At 37.9% G+C, this 20,746-nt stretch overlaps 1 protein-coding gene across 2 annotated transcripts in view; it reads left to right on the top strand.

Moving 5' to 3' along the window:
* LOC132397261 (protein inscuteable homolog) overlaps window positions 1-20,746 on the top strand; it is a 400,127-nt gene that overhangs the window by 228,598 nt on the left and 150,783 nt on the right. For both annotated transcript variants that reach the window (XM_059975774.1, XM_059975773.1), the window contains exon 6: window positions 4,426-4,539. In XM_059975774.1, coding sequence (XP_059831757.1) covers window positions 4,426-4,539 — 114 coding nt within the window. The remainder of the gene's footprint in view (window positions 1-4,425; window positions 4,540-20,746) is intronic.

The raw sequence follows: 20,746 nt of genomic DNA, 5'->3' as shown, positions 1-20,746 counted from the left end.
AACCAATAATCCTGCATAGATACTCAACCTGTCTGTTCAAATGGTTATTACATTTCTTTTAGCACTAATTAAGTAACAAGTATTTCATTCCGTATGTTGATAACTGTTCCCTGCCAGTGCAGTTACTGTATTGATCAGTTACTTACTATATTAATTAAGTTGTACTTATGGGGTTGTAGAATGGTAGTTTTCTGAATACAGAGTAACTATTGCTACATTATAAATAGTTGATTGTTTTTGTAAGCTTTAATACCAGAGGCAACACTTCTACACTTTCCATCGATATTGGAAAAATAATTGGAAGCAGTTGATAGGGAAAGGACAATATATTTCCAACGTTCACCGACCAAATGTGGTCTTAACAGCTTCAATTCAATGTAAGAGTAACATGACTATATCATGAATAACTTAATTTGCTTTATCGTTCCAATAAAAGTGAATATGGTATGTTCAAGCCATAATCTCATTCTAGTTTCCCTTCCATTATCCTTTGCTTGCCTCCTCCTTGCACATGCTATGACACTTATCTAACCACCGCCCAGTTGCAAGTAATAGAGTTAACATGCTTGAGACACATAAAGAATTAAATATTGGCACACTGACTGAAGTTGCAAGAAAGTGAACTTGTACATAAACATCAGTAAGCTGATTACCCAAACTCCAACTGACAGGAATTCAATTGAGGGAAGATTTTTGAATGTGGTTGTTCCAAAGACAATCCTCTGTTCTGACAGTAGGCAAATATTAACCAGAGATGGTCATCATAATATGGGCTGCTTTCTATACAGGGCATCTTTTAAAATCACAGAGTTCACAGGTGCCTGCAGTAGATCTGAGAAAGCAGTTGGGCATCAATATCAGGAATACCCTTCCTGTGAGGAGGGGAGGATGCTGAATGAACCTCACTGCAGTGGTGCATCACTTTAAAAAAAAGCTTCATGATTAAAAGCATTGAGGAACAACTAAAGCCCAAGTGAACAATTGTTATGTACCCAAATTGAGCTTTTTAGTGCTTGTTAGCAGGTCTCTTAAAGCAAGGGTTTCTAATGACTTGTACCATGAGCTATGTGGAGCAATTCTCAAGTGTGTGCTTGTGAAAGCAAACCTCTTCTGCCTTCTGTGAATGTGGGCAGAATCACAGCCACATTATCATTTATCCAAAATTGGAACAAAAATGTATTGGATTAGGAAAATTTATGATTGCATAAGTCATGATGATTAAATTCAGCAGTTTACCTTCCTCCCACAAGTAAAAATAAGAATCTAATAATGCTCTTTGTAGCTCAGTTTACGCAGTATGTAAAGGAAAAACTTGAATTCTATCTGTCAGATTATATGAAATATTTTATTTAATGACAGCAAGTAAGGTGATGGCAAACCAACAATGTTGCTAACTTGCCTGTCAAACATTGTTGTGGACTTCATTTTCTGATGGGGTTAGCTACCTGAATGTATTAGAAATACTTTTCTTTAATGCAATCTTTTATTGGATACAAATATACATAAACATTGAAAATGATTTAAGAAAATCTACAACAAAATTGTTCATAGGAAAGCTAGGAAGAAGTTTTCTTGGTCTAGTTGCTTGCTTCAAAGAACACTCCTACATAAGTGTAAAGCATACATGGGTGATTACAGTTATGCATTCAACATTTTCAAGGTTAACTAAGAAAAATATTTACAACTGTATTTCACAATTAACAAATGTTTCATATTTATACAAAAGATTGGTATAAATAATTGTTTGCCATCTGTTTTTCCCTACTTATGTGGCAGCAACACTTTTCCCACAGACTATTTAAATTGGATTTGAATATTGTCAGGTTTTATATATATAGTGCAAACTTGATTCTTGAGCTGAGACCAAAAGTTTCTAGTCAACCAAAAAAAAACAAATTCAGGAGATTAGATCTGGTTTTCTTTTACTGATAGGTGAGTAATCAATTTATCAGATATAATACAAATGCATCGTTGCTTTAACTTCAGTGTTACAAAGTGAAATTGTACTGCTTTGATTTTTTTGAAACCAGCCAGCATATTGTGCAGCTTAGTATTGGATTTTTTAAAAATAATTTTCAATGTTCATGCATATTCTGCAGCTTAGTATTGGAAAAAGGCAGTTATTTCACAGGATAATCAGAGAACCTATTTGCACCACGACCAGAATTGTTTTTGTGTGATTTCTAATCTCATGTCATGTGATCATGTCATCTCATATCAACCACATTAAAAATATAAAGTGAAATGGATTTAGCCTCACAAATGAAGGCTGAGAAACTTTCAAAAATAATTAACTATTCTGTTTGTTATTATTATGTGGTAAACACATCGTATTGTATGTTAAAACAGTTCTATAAGCTTTCTCATGCTTCTGTACTCCCGCACTGATTTTTCTAACCAGATTATCAGGAAAATGCTTCAGAAAAATCAGATTATCAGAAAATCTCTGAAACACCAGCTGAATCTTTACTCTATTCCTGGCCACTATAAATGACTCATGTTTAATCATTGTATTTTTATAAATTTTCAGATCGGATTGGAGTGCATCAGCTTCAGTTGGTTTGCAATCTGCTAGAACTGTTTTCAGGCTCATCCTATAGGTTAAAAAACACACTGACTCCATTTGTTGCTAATAAATGCTTACTTAAGCCATTCTCCCCTCTTGCTTCTATTAACCAGTGTAATGTTTGCCCATTTTGTACTGACAATTGGTAGGGAATTTTGCCTAGAGGGCAACAGATGATGATGCTTTATTTTTAACAGGAAATGTATTTTTTGCCCTACAGTCACAATAAAGAATAACCATATATTTAATCCTTTTAGCCTTATCTAATTACTAATGAACAATAAGATTTACATGCTCCCAGTATTTTGCCCTTGCCCTTGCCCAAAGTGCAGTCAAAAAGCACAAGTTTATTCAATCAACTTTAATGATGGCATTGTACAACATCATTGCCCTCTCTGTTTGACACCTGTTTAAAGCTGATAGAAAAACAGTCACTTCCAAAATTTCTTACCTAGCTCTTCCTGGGGGTAACGTTTGATTATCTTCTTTTATTCAATTATAAATGCCTGCTTAAACCTCAAGAAATGAGAAGAACCGAAGGCTCTATTGGCTCAAGCTGGCAAAACTGAGATTAGCTTCAACTTTACAAAGCAGCAAAATAAGTAAAAAAAAAACCTGATTTCTTGGAGCTTGGCTGACTATAGTCATAAAGTATGAGTGGTCATACTTATTATTTAGGGTCCTTTATTATTATTATTCATTACTCATTATTTGGTACTTGTGAAGAACCAATCATGATAGTAAAGCTTAGACTAAGAGGAAAAATAAATTGGAAGTGTAATAACACACATTAAGATTAATTTGAGTACAAAGGATCTCTATGTCCAGAGACTGAGTTATACTGTGCTGGTATAGGTGGACAACAAAGTTGTTGCAATGATACACCAATGAACAGGCTTGCCAAGATTATTTAGTAAATGACAATATGCTCCTTGGCATGAGTAAGACTTTGCTGTGAATTGATGGGCTATCTGTTGTAAGCCTTAATTGGCCTGGAATTCAGAGGTATGTTAATCATTGTGGAGATGAACTTGATCTACGATTGGGTAATCAGAATGACATCTAGATTTTTTCTTTATGATCAGGTGGAGACCTCCAGATCAATTTGTCAAAGGACCATAAAGTAGAGTGTTGTCAATCAATTTGATTTAACAGTTGGGTAATGGACTGAATGGAAGGGTGTGAGGTGTTTCATATAGCAATAATAGGTGTGGTGGGGTGTAGAAGCTGAGTTCTTGATTCTGACATGTGGGCTATCCATTGGACAAATGATCAGTTAAGGAATTAAGAAGATTTTAGGGGGTTCAATAATCATGCTAATGGAAGAGGCTAGAGATCAGGATTATCATCAGGGGCCTTGGGGTGACAGAGGACTGGGAGGCAAAATCATGTTCAGAATCTGGACTTTCAAAGAGTTGGTTACTGGACAATGGCTGGATAGGAACATTAGTGCCATTGTGGGGTGAGTCCAAAGGACGGTGTAACCCTGTCATGAGTGCCAGAATAAAAGAAACATTACGTGTAAACTGATGTACTGACATCATTTGAAGCAGATCTAACGTGCAGATACTATATGTGCTGAAGAATGTTAGGTATTACAAAATGACTTCTTTCACATGTCATTCTGTCCAAAGGTCATTTTTAATTGCAGATGCTGAAATAAACATCACTGAGAGACCTCAATTCCCAGGGAATAGTTTCGTTGCAGCAAGCAGAAGTGATGAGTGTGGAACTTGGTCTTTTCTGAACGTTAACACTGCAATTAAACAGTTCAAGCACACAGCACACATTGATGTCACACCATTACATTTAAAGGAGAAAATGGCTCATAGTTATTATCACATTGTCTTGTTTTGCAGAGCCTGGTGAATCAGTTAGATACGGCAACCAACCTCTACAGCATCGAAGCACCAATCAGTAGCCTCATTGAACTTACACAGGAAGGTGCGCACATATGCCAAATCATAGCCAAGGTAAAGAGAAATTTGTTTCTATCAGGGTTTTTATAGAATACAGAACAAGCCTATGGCAGAAATGTTATTTATTATGATGTGTTTTTCTAATTGACCTACATGGTAGAAAATTTACAAAATCTAGTTTGCAAATTAAAGAGGTGCTTCATTGTATTGTTACTAACTTTATTACTACCCTAATAACAGTTCCTTCCCTTTATTGCCACTCTCTATTTATTCTGAGCTTCTCATTTTGCCTCTCAATTATTAAATGTGTTAATTTGTCCAAAATACTTCACCTCCGACAACAACAGGCCACTGGTTTCTTACGAAATTTCCTTTTCATCAGATATACAGTAGGCATGGATAGTATTGTTGGAACTTTTGTTTCAAAACCTTCTAATCAGTTTCTGACATTTCATCAAAAACCGAGATTTGCACTGATCTTCTGTTGAGACTGCATGTACCGGTTGAATCAACACTGAGGAAAGTCTCTTCATATAAGTTGACTGACTACATTTGCAATGTCTAATCAAGTAAATATCGAGAAGTCCACATTCAGAGTGGATATTATTTTAACAACTTGGTCGTGTACATAGAAGATATGATAAATAAGTTTGAATATGATGCAAAAATTAGTGGTGTTGTGGATAGCAAGGAAGCTTGTCTCAGACTGAAGCCTCGTTTAGGTCATTTAAAAAGTTTGGTTGAACACTGGCAGATGGAATTTAGTTTCAACAAATATGAGCCGACACGTTATTGGAAGTCAAATATCAGCAGTACTTATATGGTAAATGGCAGGTACAACAAGGAGACCAAGGAGGCCAAATTCATTGTACCTGAAAAAGGCAACACAGGTGAACAGATGTTGCAAGTTTATAAAATACTGGTTAGGTCAACCTGTATACAGTTGTGGTTGTCACACAATAGGAAGCATGTGATTGTGGCGGAGGAGATGCCAAGGAAATTCACCAGAATGTTGCCTGGTTTAAAAGACTTTAGTCATGGCTTGATTTGTTTTCTCCTGAGGGGAAGAAATTGGGAGGTTATCTGATAGGTTTATATAATTCTGAGAGGATTAAGTAGGATAGATGGTCAAAATCTTTTCCTCGGATAGGGGAAGGAAAAGCATAGTTTCAAGGTGAGAAGGAGTTTTAAAGGTGATCTGGGTGTTACTTTTTTTTACAAAGAGGATTATTCTTAAGTGAACAAGAATAAGGAAATCTTGGTTCTCTAGGGATATTGGAACTCTGATAAAGAAGAAGAGAGAAATGTATGACATGTATAGGAAACGGAGCAAATAAGGTACTTGAGGAGTATAAAAAGTGCAAAAAGAAACTTAAGAAAGAAATCAGGAGGGCTAAAAGAAGACATGAGGTAGCTTTTCCAGTTAAGGTGAAGGATAATCCAATTAGCTTCTACAGGTATATTAAGAGCAAAAGGATAGTAAGAGATAAAATTGGTCCTCTTGAAGATCAGAGTAGTCAGCTATGTATGGAACCAAAAGAAATGGTGGAGATCTTAAATGGGTTTTTTGCATCTGTATTTACTAAGGAAATTAGCATGAAGTCAATAGAAATAAGGTAAACAAGTAGTGAGGTCATGGAACCTTTACAAATTGAAGAGGAGGAGGTCCTTGCTATCTTGAGGCAAATCAGAGTAGATAAATCCCCAGGACCCGACAGGGTATTCCTCGGACCTTGAAGGAGACTAGTGTTGAAATTTCAGGGGCCCTGGCAGATATATTTAAAATGTTGGTATCTACAGGTGAGGTGCCAGAGGAGTGGAGGATAGATCATGTTGTTCCGTTATTTAAAAAAGGCTCTAAAATTAATCTGAGAAATTATAGGCCGGTAAATTTGACATTGGTAGTAGGTAAATTATTGAAAGGAGTACTAGGAGATAGGATCTACAAGTATTTAGATAGACAGGGACTTATTAGGAAGAGTGAACACAGCTTTGTGCATGATAGGTCATGTTTAACAAATCTATTAGTTTTTCGAGGAGGTTACAAGGAAAGTGGATGAAGGGAAGGCAGTGGATGTTGTCTGCATGGACTTCAGTAAGGCCTTTGACAAGGTCCCGCATGGGAGGTTTGATAGGAAGATTCAGTCACTAGGTATACATGGTGAGGTAGTAAATTGGATTAGACATGGGCTCAATGGGAGAAGTCAGAGAGTGCTAGTGGAGGATTGCTTCTCTGAGTGGAGGCCTGTGACTAGTGGTGTGCCACAGGGATCAGTGCTGGGCCCATTGTTATTTGTCATCTATATCAATGACTTGGGTGATAATGTGGTAAATTGGATCAGCAAATGTGCTGATGATACAAAGATTGGAGGTGTAGTGGGCAGTGGGAAGGTTTTCAAAGCTTGCAGAAGGATTTGGACCAGCTGGGAAAATGGGCTGAAAAATGGCAGATGGAGTTTTATGCAGACAACTGTGAGGTATTGTACTTCAGAAGGAAAAATCAAGGTAGAACATACAAGGTAAATGGTAGGGCACTGAGGAGTGCAGTAAAACAGTGGGATCTGGAATACAGATACAAAATTCCCTAAGAGTGGTGTCACAGGTAGATAGGGTAGTAAAGAGAGCTTTTGGTACACTGGCCTTTATAAATTAAAGTATTGAGTATAAGAGTTGGAATGTTATGGTGAGGTTGTATAAGGCATTGGTGAGGCCGAATTTGGAGTATTGTGTGCAGTTTTGGTCACCAAATTACAGGAAGGATATTAATAAGGTTAAAAGAATGCAGAGAAGGTTTTCAAGCATGTTGCTAGGACTCAAGAACTGAGTTACAGAGAAAGGTTGAATGGGGTAGGACTTTATTCCCTGGAGTGTAGAAGAATGAGGGGAGATTTGATAGAGGTATATAGAATTATGATGGGTATAGATAGTGAATGCAAGCAGGCTTTTTCCACTGAGGCTAGGGGAGAAAAAACCCCAGAGGACATGGGTTAAGGGTGAAGGGGGAAAAATTTAAAGAGAACATGGGGGGGGGGCTTCTTCACACAGTGAGTGGTGGGAGTGTGGAATGAGGTGCCAGATGAAGTGGTAAATGCGGGCTCACTTTTAATATTTAAGAAAAACTCAGACAGGTACATGGATGAGAGGTGTATGGAGGGATATGGTCCAGAAGCAGGTCACTGGGACTAGGCAGAAAAATGGTTCGGCACAGCCAAGAAGGGCCAAAAGGCCTGTTTCTGTGCTGTAATGTTCTGTGGTTGTATGGATTGATATCTGGAACTTGGGGCCAGGAGGGGAGGTGGAATTAGATAAAATCACTATTAAGGAGACATTCATATAGATAGTTAAATTAAAAAGAGTAGATGAGGCCCTAATGCAGGGAAAATGGAATTTATACAGATGAATAAAAATGTTGGCATATGGAAAATAGGCAAAATAGCCCTTCTCTGTACTACACAGCTTTGTGATTCTATGATTGTACAATCAGCTAGACTTTAAAACCCACTGTCATCGTTCTAACATTCGTGAAAAATTACAGAGCAAAAACCAACCATTAGTCACTGGTAATGAAGCTATTGGCAGAGCTGCAATGCATTTTTAACAATTCTGTTCTTATGGTACTCTGCTTGATCCTGTTACTCCCTCTTAAAATTGGGCAGAAAGAAATAAGATTCCTTGTGGCATTATGGAAAAATATCAAACAAGCTAAATCACCAGATTATTAAATTAGCCTTATTAAATTGGCAAAGCAATTCAATGTTGTTTCAAAAGGACATTTTGATACAGAGGTTAGCATATTTGCAGAGCTGCTGGATGCAGGTGAAAAATCTACTTCAAAATTACACTGTCCACAGAGTTAAACAGTTATATGAAGTGAAAGGTGAGAGGAGAGTTGAGGCAAGAAGGGAGTGGAGAGAGAGATGTGGGGAAGTGAATTAGCAGAAAGAGGGAAGAAGATAATAAAGAGGAAAAAAATTGAGTGAAAGGCTTATTAAGCTGAGGCAAGAAAAATGCAGAGATGGAGAGTTGTACCTGGTAGGATGAGGATTGTAAGAGAATAACTGATCCTTATACCATGATTTGTTTCAGTAAGTAATGTCTAATAAATCTTATAGTTTTTTGAGGAAGTTACCAGGAAAGAGGATGAAGGCAAGGTAGTGGATGTTATCCACGTGGACTTTAGTCAGGCAGTTGATAAGGTTCCACGTAGGAGGTTGGTCAAGAAGGTTCAGTCGCTCAGCATTCGAGTTGAGGAAGTGAACTGGATTGGACATTGGCTTTCTGGGAGAAGCCAGAGAGTGGTCATGGAGGATTGCCTCTCTGACTGGAGGCCTGTGACTAGTAGTGTGTCGCAGGTTTTGGTGCTGGGTCCTTTGTTGTCTGTCGTCTATATCAATGATCTGGATGATAATGTGGTTAACTGGATCAGCAAATCTGCGGGTGACACAAGGACTGAGGTTTTAGTGGACAATGAGCAAGGCTATCATGTCTTGCAGAGGGAAATGCATCAGCTGAAAAAATGGATGGAAAAATGGCAGATGGAATTTAATGCAGACAGGCATAGGGTTTTGCACTTCAGTAGGCAGTGGTAAGTCTTACACAGTAAATAAAATAGTTTAACATTTACTAGGTGAGCCGAAGTGCATTTTTCTGTGCTTCTCTAAGACTCTTGAGTGGAGAGCTTTCTGGTTCTGCTGGTTTGATTTGTGCTGCCTGAGAACAAAGGGTCTGTTATGTTTTCTGGTTTACTTTTCAGGTTGGAGGGTGCACTTCAGTTACTGTGCTCAGGATTGAATTGTCAGGAAAAGGTGGAAATATGCAGCATCCAAGGGGAAATAGCTGGGGGTGGTGGGGGGGAGTGGTCAAGAATTTTTAAGATAATAATTTTAATGTAAGGCAGGATTTAATTTCAAGAAGCTCACTCAATATATCTTCAAGTCAATTAATTACCTATTAATGAGCAATGGCAACTGCAAAACAATCACATAGCTGATTGTAGTTTCAAAATTCATTTGGTTAAGACTATAAAGTTAGTTTTCCTCATTGACAAAGTAGATGAAAACACAATGGACAGCTGATACTGGAGCTGATTTTTTGCATAAAATCCTCAGTTATGCCTTTATCTCCAGGTTCAGATCTGGAGAGTTGGGCGTATTATCCAGGTGGACATTCCAATGAAGGGTTGAAGTAATCACACACTATGGAGTAGTTGTCCTCAGAATAAGATTTTTAAAGGAGATGTGGAGTATGTTTGGCTTTTAGAATAGAACAAAGTATTCCATATCACCATTTGGAGAATGGCAGTGGAGATTTCCTGATGTTCCTTTGAACCTTATTGAAAATAGTAACTCAGTTAAATATTTAAATTGAGTAGTCAAATTGCAGAGAGCTATTATCCACAACCAACTTTTTAATGTACACTATCTGTACAGTTTATCGTATGGGCTGTAGATTGCTTTGGAGCTAAATAGCAAAAGATACTGTGTAAATGCAAGCCTAATTTTCCTTTTTTTGCATGATCTTTCACAAATGTGCTTTTGGCAAAAGTGAGCATTCAGTACTTTCAGTTAGACTATCTTGGAGGAGGTTTCTATGCCATATGTTAGTTGAAAATCAACCAAAACTACCTGCAACAGAGAAGTCCCCCATGTAAAAACATCATATCCAAATTAGGATAAGCAGCAGTTTGTTAGCTCCCCATCATGACAAAATTTATCCTGCGTTTCTCAAAGCACGTGAAGGAAATGTTCGCTCCATATGGCCCTGATCTTTCCTGAAAACAAAAATAATCTTTTTCAGAGTCATAGCTTATTCTTTGATATTGTAGATAAGCACTAATTTTATTCTAATTCTGGTATAGGCAGAGACAGTTCAGCTCTTAATTATGACAGATATTCTTAGATATTTTGTATCATTTTAGTTCACTGGTGTTTTTGTAATCTAGCTTCAATGATATTGTATTCAGACTGCGATTTATCACGGGAGGATGGATAAGTATAGCTTTACGTCCTTGAAATTTTCAGTATTGATTGCAGTCAAGTCATTTTCACTCAGTTCTGACCTCTCACAAGTTATGTTTACACAAGAGTGAAGGAGATGGCCGTAATGCAAAGAAATGGACACAATAAAGTGGGACATTTAGAATGTTTTGAACAGCTTCAGTTTTGTTTTCTAAGGATGTTTTTGTACCTAATATTCCTAAGCAGGAATTCAAATACAAAGTCAAATATGTTAATTATATATGCACAGATTTTTGTCAATGTTATCTTGAAATGAAGTTGTAATTTTAAAGCTTCAGAGCAGAAAAGAAGTTGGTGTGTATGTGTTAACTATAACAACAGGATTCCTTTCCATTCTTTGTGTTTCCACGGTTAAGCATGGCCTTTGCACTTGTAGCCTTCAATCATTTTTTCCAATAGCTAACAAGGTAAAGTGCAGGAAGCATTTCTATAGCAACGACAAACATGTTGGAAGAATTCAGCAGGTCAGGCAGTGTATATGAAAGGTAATGAGCAGTTGGCTGTCCAAGTCCCTCCACAGATACCACCTGACCCACTGGGTTCCTTGTGCATTTTGTATGTTGCTCCACATTTCCAGCATCTGTGGTCTCTTGTGTCTCCAGATGCTTTTCTATCTCTATTTTTGCGAGAAAACACACATTGAGATCTACATGAATACAGTTATTAAGATCACATGTCTATCACAATTTGTTTTTGTTTACTAATCAGTCAAGCTTAGACATAGCTAACTTCTCTACCTAGCCCCCTAAATATTCTCTTTCTATTTTGTTAAGTTTCAAGGAGGATTGATGAAGGTAACGTAGTAGTTGTCATCTCACAGATTTTCAGAAGAAAATTAACTTGCCCCTTATCTTAAAAAGAATGTAGTTACGTCATAGAAGGTTCAAAGGAGGTTCACAAAAAAGATTCAGAGATTGAGAGGCTTGTCATATCAAGAGCATTTGATGGCTCTGGGCCTGTAGTACTCATTGGAATTCATAAGAATGAAGGGTGACCTAAATGAAACCTATTGAATGTTGAAAGGACTTGATAGAGTGGATGTGGATAGCATATTTTCTGTGGTGGGAGAGTCCAGAGAACACAGCCTCAGAATAGAGGGTCATCTTTTTAGAGCAGAGATTAGGAGGAATTTCATTACCCAGAGAGGTGTGAATCTGTGCAATTCATTGCTACAGGTGGCTGAGGAGGCCAAACTTTCAGTTATATTTAAGACAGAGGCTGATAGATTCTTAATTAGTCAGGACATGAAGGGATATCAGGAGAGGCAGGAGACTGGGACTGAGTGGGAAAGTGGATCAGCCGTGATGGAATGGCAGAGCTGACTCAATGGGCCAAATGGCCTATTTCTGCTCCTATATCTTATGGTCTGATGGCCTCAACATGCTGAATAAAATTTCTGTCTGAAAGAATTGTTAGCAGAAATGAAACTCGTCAATTTGAAGAATCATTGAAGGCATGGGTAGGAATTTTGCTCAGGAACAAAAACCAGGGGGCCAGACCAAGTAATTGAAATTCTGACTGGAGAAAGGCAAAGTCTTTCCCATGGGCAGCTGCTGGAATTGCTGCTAATTTTGATATTCATTAATAACTTACATATTGGTTTAAAGGGTAAAATTTCCATTTATGTACATGTCATAAGTTAGTAGGAGTGGTACAAATGAGGGCATTTTTTTTTCATGGTCACAAGGTGAAATGCAGATATGCCGAGTAATAATTAGATCTTTTTGAAAAGAGGGACAAAGACAATAATGGAGGCAAAAGATTACAACCTTATCAAAGTGAAATAAACAGAGAGATCTGAATGTGCATTGAGAGTAGGTAAGGTAGTTCCAGAATTCAATTAGGAAGCCATATGGGATCTTGGGCTTTAGGACTGCATGCTTCCATTTATAAAACATAAAGTCATGTTGAACCTTTAAAATAAATCCATTTAGGCTGCACGTAAAGTATTGCAAACATTTGGAAGATCTAGGCTGTAGAGTGAAGTTTAATTTGCCATTGGTGGTCTCTACTGCTTGTTAGTACTGAGAAATCAGTGTACAAGTCTGCTGTAATTGGTTCATAACACTGCCTTTAGTTCTATATCATTATTTCCCAACTGTTTTTATCCCACCACTCCCAGAAAGAACCTTCATACTTTCCAATGCCCCTCTTAGGCACAATATAATTTCCGGCACCCCCATAGTGTTTACCATGTTTACCATATGCTAACATGAGAAAAATGGGTCTGCTTTAAATTTTTATTTGTCTTTAAATCTAGCTTACACAGTATCTGTACGCTGTACAGCAGCTTCGATATCAATGTGATCCTTCAGCTTGATGGTTGAAATATCTGGTTCAAGTTGTGACAGCAAAAGCCCCCGCGTGTAACAATGTCCGAGCAATTTCTGTTTTTTGTGAGTATGCGGTTCACTGCTCTGAAGCCTCTTTCAACCAGGTAGGAGGAAGGAAACGCAATGAAAAGCAGTTCAGCTCTTCTCCAAAGACCATGAAACTTCATATGACTATGTAGCCAAATACCACAAAAGCCAACATTTTTAAAAAGTGTTTTTTGCTTCTGCATTCTGAATTTTGATCAGTTATTCTTGCAAGCTCATTTCTTGTTCTTCCACCTTGCAAAGAAATAGGTTAATTACCCAGTCAGGAATTTCCAGATTGTTCAAATCCTTGAATCAATTCCGAAAATCCTTCTTTGGTGACTGCAATGTAAGCAGTGATCTTGCAAATCACCGTCTGTTAAACAGAGTGCTTACTTTAACTGAGAACATTCTTCTCTCAATGACTTGTGTATTTATTTCCAATTTTCTGATAGAAGTGGACTCTGCACTTTTGGCCTGGATTAAATTGAAATTCTCTCCCTGCAGTTTCATATTTAGAATGTTCATTTTGTCATACAGATCGGCTAGGTCTGCCACATCTCCACAGAGAAGTTCAATCTTGCTTCCCAAGCTTTTGTCGACTTTGATCAGAAATTCAACCACGGTGTACAAAAGATCAATAAAAGATTTTAAGCAGCAGCCTTTTGACAGCCAGTGCACTTCAGTGTGAAGAAGCAAGTGTTCAAACTCTATTCTCTGTTTAACTTAATGAGCTTTAATTTTGTTGATAGCACATATTACAAGAACCATGCTTGACAAAAGTCACTCCTTGCTGTTTTTGGCTGTGAGATTTGACAATGAATTACACAATGGATTGCAAACAGATTTGGAATTTCTTTTTTCAGAAATGCCACTAAATCAGCATGGTGACCTGTCATATATGGAGCTCCATCTGTTGCACAAGAAATCATGTTCCTAATTCCATTTTGAGCTCATCAGAGATTGATTCTCTGCTGATATTTCTTTTTTTTTTACTTTTTGTTGTTGTTCAGTCGTTAAGTCGAGTCCAACTCTTTGTAACCTTATTGACTATAAGGTTTTCACGGCAAGATATGGAAGCAGATTTCCAGGCCTTTCTTCCGCAGAGATATTGCTGCTGCCCAGGTCGGAACCCAGCTGGGTTTGAACACAAGTCCAGTGCTGATGCCACTACTCCACCAGCCAGCCCTTTTAACTTTTTACAGAAGAGAATCTCTTCAAAAACTTTTCCATTTGTGATATTAGCTATTAGCAATGCCTCATTGTCTTGCACAGTTGACTCATCCAGTTGCATCCCAAATCCTGTCTATTGTAGCTCTGTGCATAGTTAATGCTCAGTGTCTTTACTCATTTCGTCAATACTGTGAGCTACAGAGTTATTACTCAGAGGAATTGATTTTAAAATACTGGTATCCATTTTGAGAACAATGGTGAGCATTTCTGATAAATCAGGCATTATTAATCTTCCACCAATTGTATGAAATTTTCCACACTTTGCTATCATTTTGGAAATGTTATAAGAAGCAATGAGGTCACTATTAAGGTCGCTTTTAGCTTTCTTGGCAAATGATTTGAGTGTGCAACACTTTTCAAATGCATCTTTCATCTTCTGGAACTGAGTAATACCATAGGTAGCCTTTTCAGGCTGCCTTTTATGGAAGTGTTCCTGCAATCTTGATGTTTTCATGGCTTTATGGGATGGTATAGTATTACAAATAAGACACGTGGGTCGTCGTTGATCTGACGGGAACAGAATAAAACCATACTCCAGGTATGTAACATTGTATTGACACACCTCTGTAGTTTCTGTTTCTTAGCAGAATTAGAATTTAAGGCTTCACCAGCTTCAGATTCATAGAGATCGCATTGTTTGTATTTATCCATCATTAATGGGGCTAAGTTAAAATAAAAACTTAACATAAACTGGGAATGGCTATCAGGTGTTGATGATGGCAATGACTTGGCATGGATAGAATGATGGCAGCCGCATGCAAAGGAATGGCAAGTTGAAACTGAAGATAATCACAACTGCAAAAATTATGTTGACAAGGATTCAGATTGGAATCTGAATGTGAGTTGGGATAGAGCTGGTGTTTGGCAAACCTTTATATTACTCCAATTAGTGTGATTGACCAATCATGTAGAATCTTGTTATCCCCAAAGATGGTTCTTATCTGCACATTTGAAGCCGAGGTAGCTTTGAACATCTTGAGAGGGATCCTGGAGGTCAGCAGTTCACTGATAGGCTCTATTTTACCAAGCAACACACACAAAATGCTGGAGAAACTCAGCAAGCCAGGTAGCATCTATGGAAAAAAGTACAGTCGATGTTTTGGCCCAAAACCCTTCAGCAAGAAGTCCTGAGTTCCTCCAGCATTTTGTGTGTGTTGCTCGGATTTCCAGCATCTGTAGATTTTCTCTTGTTTGTGGCTCTATCTCACCGTATCATTGCGTAACCTGTTTTCTGTAAATCTGCAGAGAAAGTGGAAGGGGTGTACTTGGCTTACCAACTGTTAAATTGCATGAACTCATTCCATGCCACAAGTCAAGAGGATCTGTTGGGCACCCTGGTTGCTAGTTTATGCATCCCTAATACTGTCTGTTTGGTTGGTGAGGTCAGATGAGATTGCTGAGTTTCAGCTGCACTGTGAAGATGAGTGCTCACCGCCTACGGAGCTATGGTTCTTCCTGTGTTCCAGTGCCTCATCCTTCTTTTTCTTGGAAGTGCCTGTTCTGCTAATGGTTGGTCAGGTCTCATGCCTCAAGTTAGGGACAGCTGATCGCCCATCCCTCCGACCCTTCCAAGGGTCACGGCCCAAAACATCAACTCTATTTTTTCCCCTAGATGCTGCCTGGCCTGCTGGGTTTCTCCAGCATTTTGTGTGTGTTGCTCAGATTTCCAGAATCTGCAGATTTTCTCTTGTTTGTGAAGTGAATTTATGATACCCATTGATAAAACTAAAGTGCTATGAATTTTCTTACAAACTGAAAAATGTACTGTACAGAAAGATGGCCTGTCTGTTAACATTACTAGAACTAAACTTACATTGTATTGAAACTAGTGAAATTGATTAACTTTTCAAAACCTAGGGTTTGTGGACATCAATCCCATGATTATGGTGGGACAGCATCCACTTATATCACATATACTAATTCGTCAAGAATTATTCAGTGAAAATGTTATTCTGTTCTACAGTTTGTGGGATGTCTTTGATGCCTTTTATTCTGGCCAGAATCCATTGCAAGTCCACCATCAAAGGTAGGATGTTGCTGTGAGTTTGCATTTAGGCAAGAAGAGAAGATAGAATAATAGAAGCATGGGTAACTCGAGGAGTAGTATGGTGATGAGCTAAAATGTGAGTCATAAGTGAAGAAAAGCTTTATCTATGATCACATGGATAAGATCGGACCTGAGTAATGTCAGTTTTACTAAAGGAACACAATCATTAGAAGAGGACAATGTGCTCATACATGTCAAAAATAGCACAGATAATGCGCAATACCTCACCATCACAAAGACTACAAGGAGACTTTGGGAGGATTGATTGGATCTGTGACAGGTACAGAAACTTGAATGCAGTGATTCAGATAGTGAAATGGGAGAGCGATCGGCTGGATTTTTAATCATTAACAGAATAATTTTTTCAAAATAACTGGATCTCTCTCTGCAAATGCATCATGCATTCTGGCTGAATGATGTAATGTGAACTACTCATATAATCTGTGGAAAGTTAGTTAGACACATGTGACATGCATTTCATGGACTGGTTACCTCCTTTAAATAAAAATAAGAGGCAGCAATGCCGTGTTCTTTGCTTCAATTGCCTGTGAAATTATGTTACAGTTGAATGCAACAAAAATTCCTGTACCAACTTTTTATGACCCTTAGCAAGATGACATTCCTTATGTCAAAGATCAGACTAGTGCAATTCATTTGAACAATGCTCAATAGTATGGCAATATACATCTTAAACTCATTAAAGATTTGAAGCAGAAGAATAAACCATGAAAAGAGTAAGAGAAGTTGACTTCTAAATTTATAGAGACTGTGGGCTGGATTAAGTATTGGCCAGTCCATGCTTCCAGAAAACTGAAAATATGTCCAACGAGTCTTTTGATTTTGAAATTTAGTTAGTTACATTCGATATTTTTTACTTTTGTTTTCTTTATTAGTTATGGGTTTTTGATCTACAAAAGTTTTTTTGTTACTTTGATGATATGAGAGTGGTTTAAATCTATACTGTATGTTCTTAAATAAAAACAAGTTAATTTGTTTGATAAAGGCTTTTGTGATCAAATTCTCCAGTGCCAAGAAATCACATCCATATGTGTTGCTTGACAAAGTTGTCTTGTTCTGTGAGCTGCTCATAAAAATGATGACAATTTTGATTCCTTGATTTGTTAGTAGATTATTTATTTATAAATCCATCAGAAAAACGTAAATGTGTGTTTTCAATATGGTGTGCTAACAGTTCATAATTTTTCTACAACCTGGTTTTATGACACATTTCAAGTATAAAGGAGAAGATTTCAGAGTTTTGCGTATTAGAATAATGCTATCCAGGCATTAAGAGGAGGCTCTAATTGTGTATAATAGTGCCAAGAATCTAGACTTAGGCATGTTTTAAACACAAGGAAATTTATTCATACTGCAGAATTTTTTTTGTATGCCATTCTGTGCCAGAACCTCAGCGACCACTTAACTTTTTCAGGTGATTGTCTTGGAGGAAAGATTCTGTGAGATTCATGTCCATCTCACACAGCAGTGTTTTTTTTTAACGAGGCCGAGTTGTGAACTCGATACTCAATCTGGCACGGATGGAAAGCATGTCTGTGAGTGGCCCGACTGGATTCGAACTCGGGAAACTTTGCTCCGGAGTCCGGCGTTGATGTCACTGCGCCACCAGCCAGGTTATACTGCAGAGTACAAGGATGCAAATTGTTAATGTACTTGACTCTCAGAGGTAGATGTATTAACTGGCTTAAACTAAAATAGGTGACATCGCAGCTAAAATATTTCAAAGAAAGATACCAATATTTGTTGTGCCTATGTGCACACAGTCTGATTACCTGGCTGCAGTTTGTTAACATTTGATATGCAGTAGTTTGTTTCTTCTTGAGGAGTGCTGGACTTATGCTAGATTCAGACACTTTGGCTGCTGGTGAAGATGTGTGTAATAATGATACTTCATTAATTTAGTAAATTATCCCCGTGGATAGGTAGAAAACCTGAATACTGGAGGTGGATATGTTGACAACTTTATGTGTGGGTAGGTTCTCATATAGTTTTACTGATGTACTTAAATTTAGACACTGAGGATGAAACTAAAGGGATTTCCAAACCAAGTCTTTAATCTGTAACCCATCCCTGTCCACCCCCACCCTCTTAAAAGATCAATTGATCTTAATTGATCAAGATTTTGTCATATTATTGTACAAATGAAAACAAAGTAAAAATGTATTCATTAATTGTGTAGTGAAATCTAAACCATGAAAAGAGATGTGACACTGTCTGTGTCAATCCTTTCATGAATATGGAGGAGGTGTTCTTTTTAGAGAAACCCACAACCCACATAAGACAATAATTTATTAATGAGTAAAGCAGTCAAACTGTACAATTTGTGATAATGTAAGGACATGTCTAATCAGTGCTCTTCTATCATTATTGCAAATAAGTGCAAATATTCTGTTTTAGGTTTTCTATTACGCGTTATGTGAAGTCATTCACTAAGCATAATCACAGCAGGAACTTTAAGATGTTATTCCTTTCAGTGTCGAATACTTGTATAATGATTTTCATTGTGTAAAAACACAATGAAATGGAAATGTTCTATTTTTTTTCAAGTGATGCCATTTTTAACAAGCCACTCACTGACTCAAGAGTAGGCAGCCACAACAGTTTTCAACCCAGAAGTAACTCAGCTGAAACTTCATACCATAAAAATAAATCTACAAAGTAGATTAACACAAAACATCATGACTTAGAGATTCATAGAGTTGTGTGGTATGGAACGAGACCCTTCAGCCCATTGAGTCTGCATGAACCGTTAAGCAGCCAGGGGCAACTCACAGAGATTAATTAAGCTACCAAGTCGAATGGCTTTGTGATGTAAGGGGAAATAAGTGTCTGGAGAAAATCAAGGAAGGTCATAGAGAGATCGGGAAAAATCCACATGCAGCATTGAAAGTCAGGATTGAACCCAGGTTATTATCAGTAGCTCTGTTAGCTGCAGCACCAAATATTTCTTCAGAACACATGAGGGGATGCCAAACATTCGGTGGTCTGATAGAACAAGTCCTGCCACATTGTTTACTGTTGGCACTGCGAGGGATGAGCACATTAGGTTAGCTGGGCAGATGTCAGGTAGGTAATGACAGGGAGAATGCCAATTTACCTCTGAAAGTTGGAAATTTTCTGTGGGAACTTACTATTTCATTGGAGGTTTACCTCCATCTCCTTGTCCCTATCTCCAAATGATTTCCTTCTACAATAGTCATTGTCCCTTATCCAGGATGCCCTATTATTTGTTAGATAAAGAGGGATAGAATTATATGAGTGTTTGGGAGATATGGACTAAATAGGATTTATCCCAGGCTGCTATAGGAGGCAAGGGAAGATTTTGCTGCGGCACTAACTGTGACTTTTAAATATTCATTGGACATGAGTGAGTTATCAGGTAACTGGAGGTTGGCATATTTCGTCCTCACTTTCAATAAAGGCCACAGGGAAAAACCTAGTAACTATAGATCTGTGAACATAATATCAATGGCAGAGAAAATGCTGGAAGAAAGGGAGATTAAGGCCATAAGACCACAAGGCATAGATGCAGAATTAGGCAATTTGACCCATCAAGTCTGCTCTGCGATTCAATCATGGTTGATCCTTTTCTCCCTCCTCTACCCCATTACCCACCCTTCTGCCCCTAAACTTCGATGCTGTGAAGCCTCTCCAATCCATTTCTTCCCATGCAAGCGGGAAATATTCTGCCTGATATCTACCCTCCTGTTATTATCAAATTACATACGTGTCACCATATACTACTTTGAGATTCATTTTCCTGCAGTCATCCACAGGAAAATAAAGCAACACAATAGAACTTACGAAAAGAACCACAGAAGCACAACTAACAAACCAAGGTGCAAAAGAAGGCAAATTGTGCAATTAAAATAAACTAATAAATACTATTGAGAATATAGTCCGAGAAAGTGAGTCTCATGGAATCAGTTCAGAGTTGCGATGAGTAAGGTAATCCACACTGGTTCAGGAGCCAGATGGTTGTAGGATTCCTGAACCTGATGGTGTGGGACCTTAGGCACAAAGTTCAAAGCAGACTTTATTATCAGAGTACATATATGTCATTACATATATCTCCTGTGCCTCCTGCCGATGGTAGTAGTGAGAAGAGAGCATGCCCTGGATGCACAGCAGGAGGCTTTAAAAATGGTGGAAAGCAGGAATCAGTGGAGGAGCAAACAGAGTGTTTGGAGACCTGAACAGGGATCATTACAATGTCACAGACAAGCACAGTGAGGCCAGAGGAATGCTGTTCTTTATCAGAATCACTGACAAATATTGTGACATTTGTTGTCTTGCAATAGCAGTCTACAGAACAGGAAAACAAAGGAATATAAATCTCACTAAGATAAAAATAAGGTAAAATTATATTAAACAACAACATACACAAATTGCTGGTGGAACACAGCAGGCCAGGCGGCATCTACAGGGAGAAGCGCTGTCGACGTTTCGGGCTGAGACCCTTCGTCATCAAAATTATATGCATCTAGGACTTTGGTGCTTGACTCCCCAGATTACCAGATGCTACTCCTATTTATAACTAAGTACACCTTTGTCTACTTATTTGAAGATCTCTGCTTCTTCAGCCCTTT

The sequence above is a fragment of the Hypanus sabinus genome, chromosome 7 (genome assembly GCF_030144855.1).
Source record: "Hypanus sabinus isolate sHypSab1 chromosome 7, sHypSab1.hap1, whole genome shotgun sequence".
Taxonomy (NCBI): domain Eukaryota; kingdom Metazoa; phylum Chordata; class Chondrichthyes; order Myliobatiformes; family Dasyatidae; genus Hypanus; species Hypanus sabinus.
The sequence above is the reverse complement of the archived record's forward strand: the minus strand, read 5'-3'. Positions and strand labels throughout refer to the sequence as shown.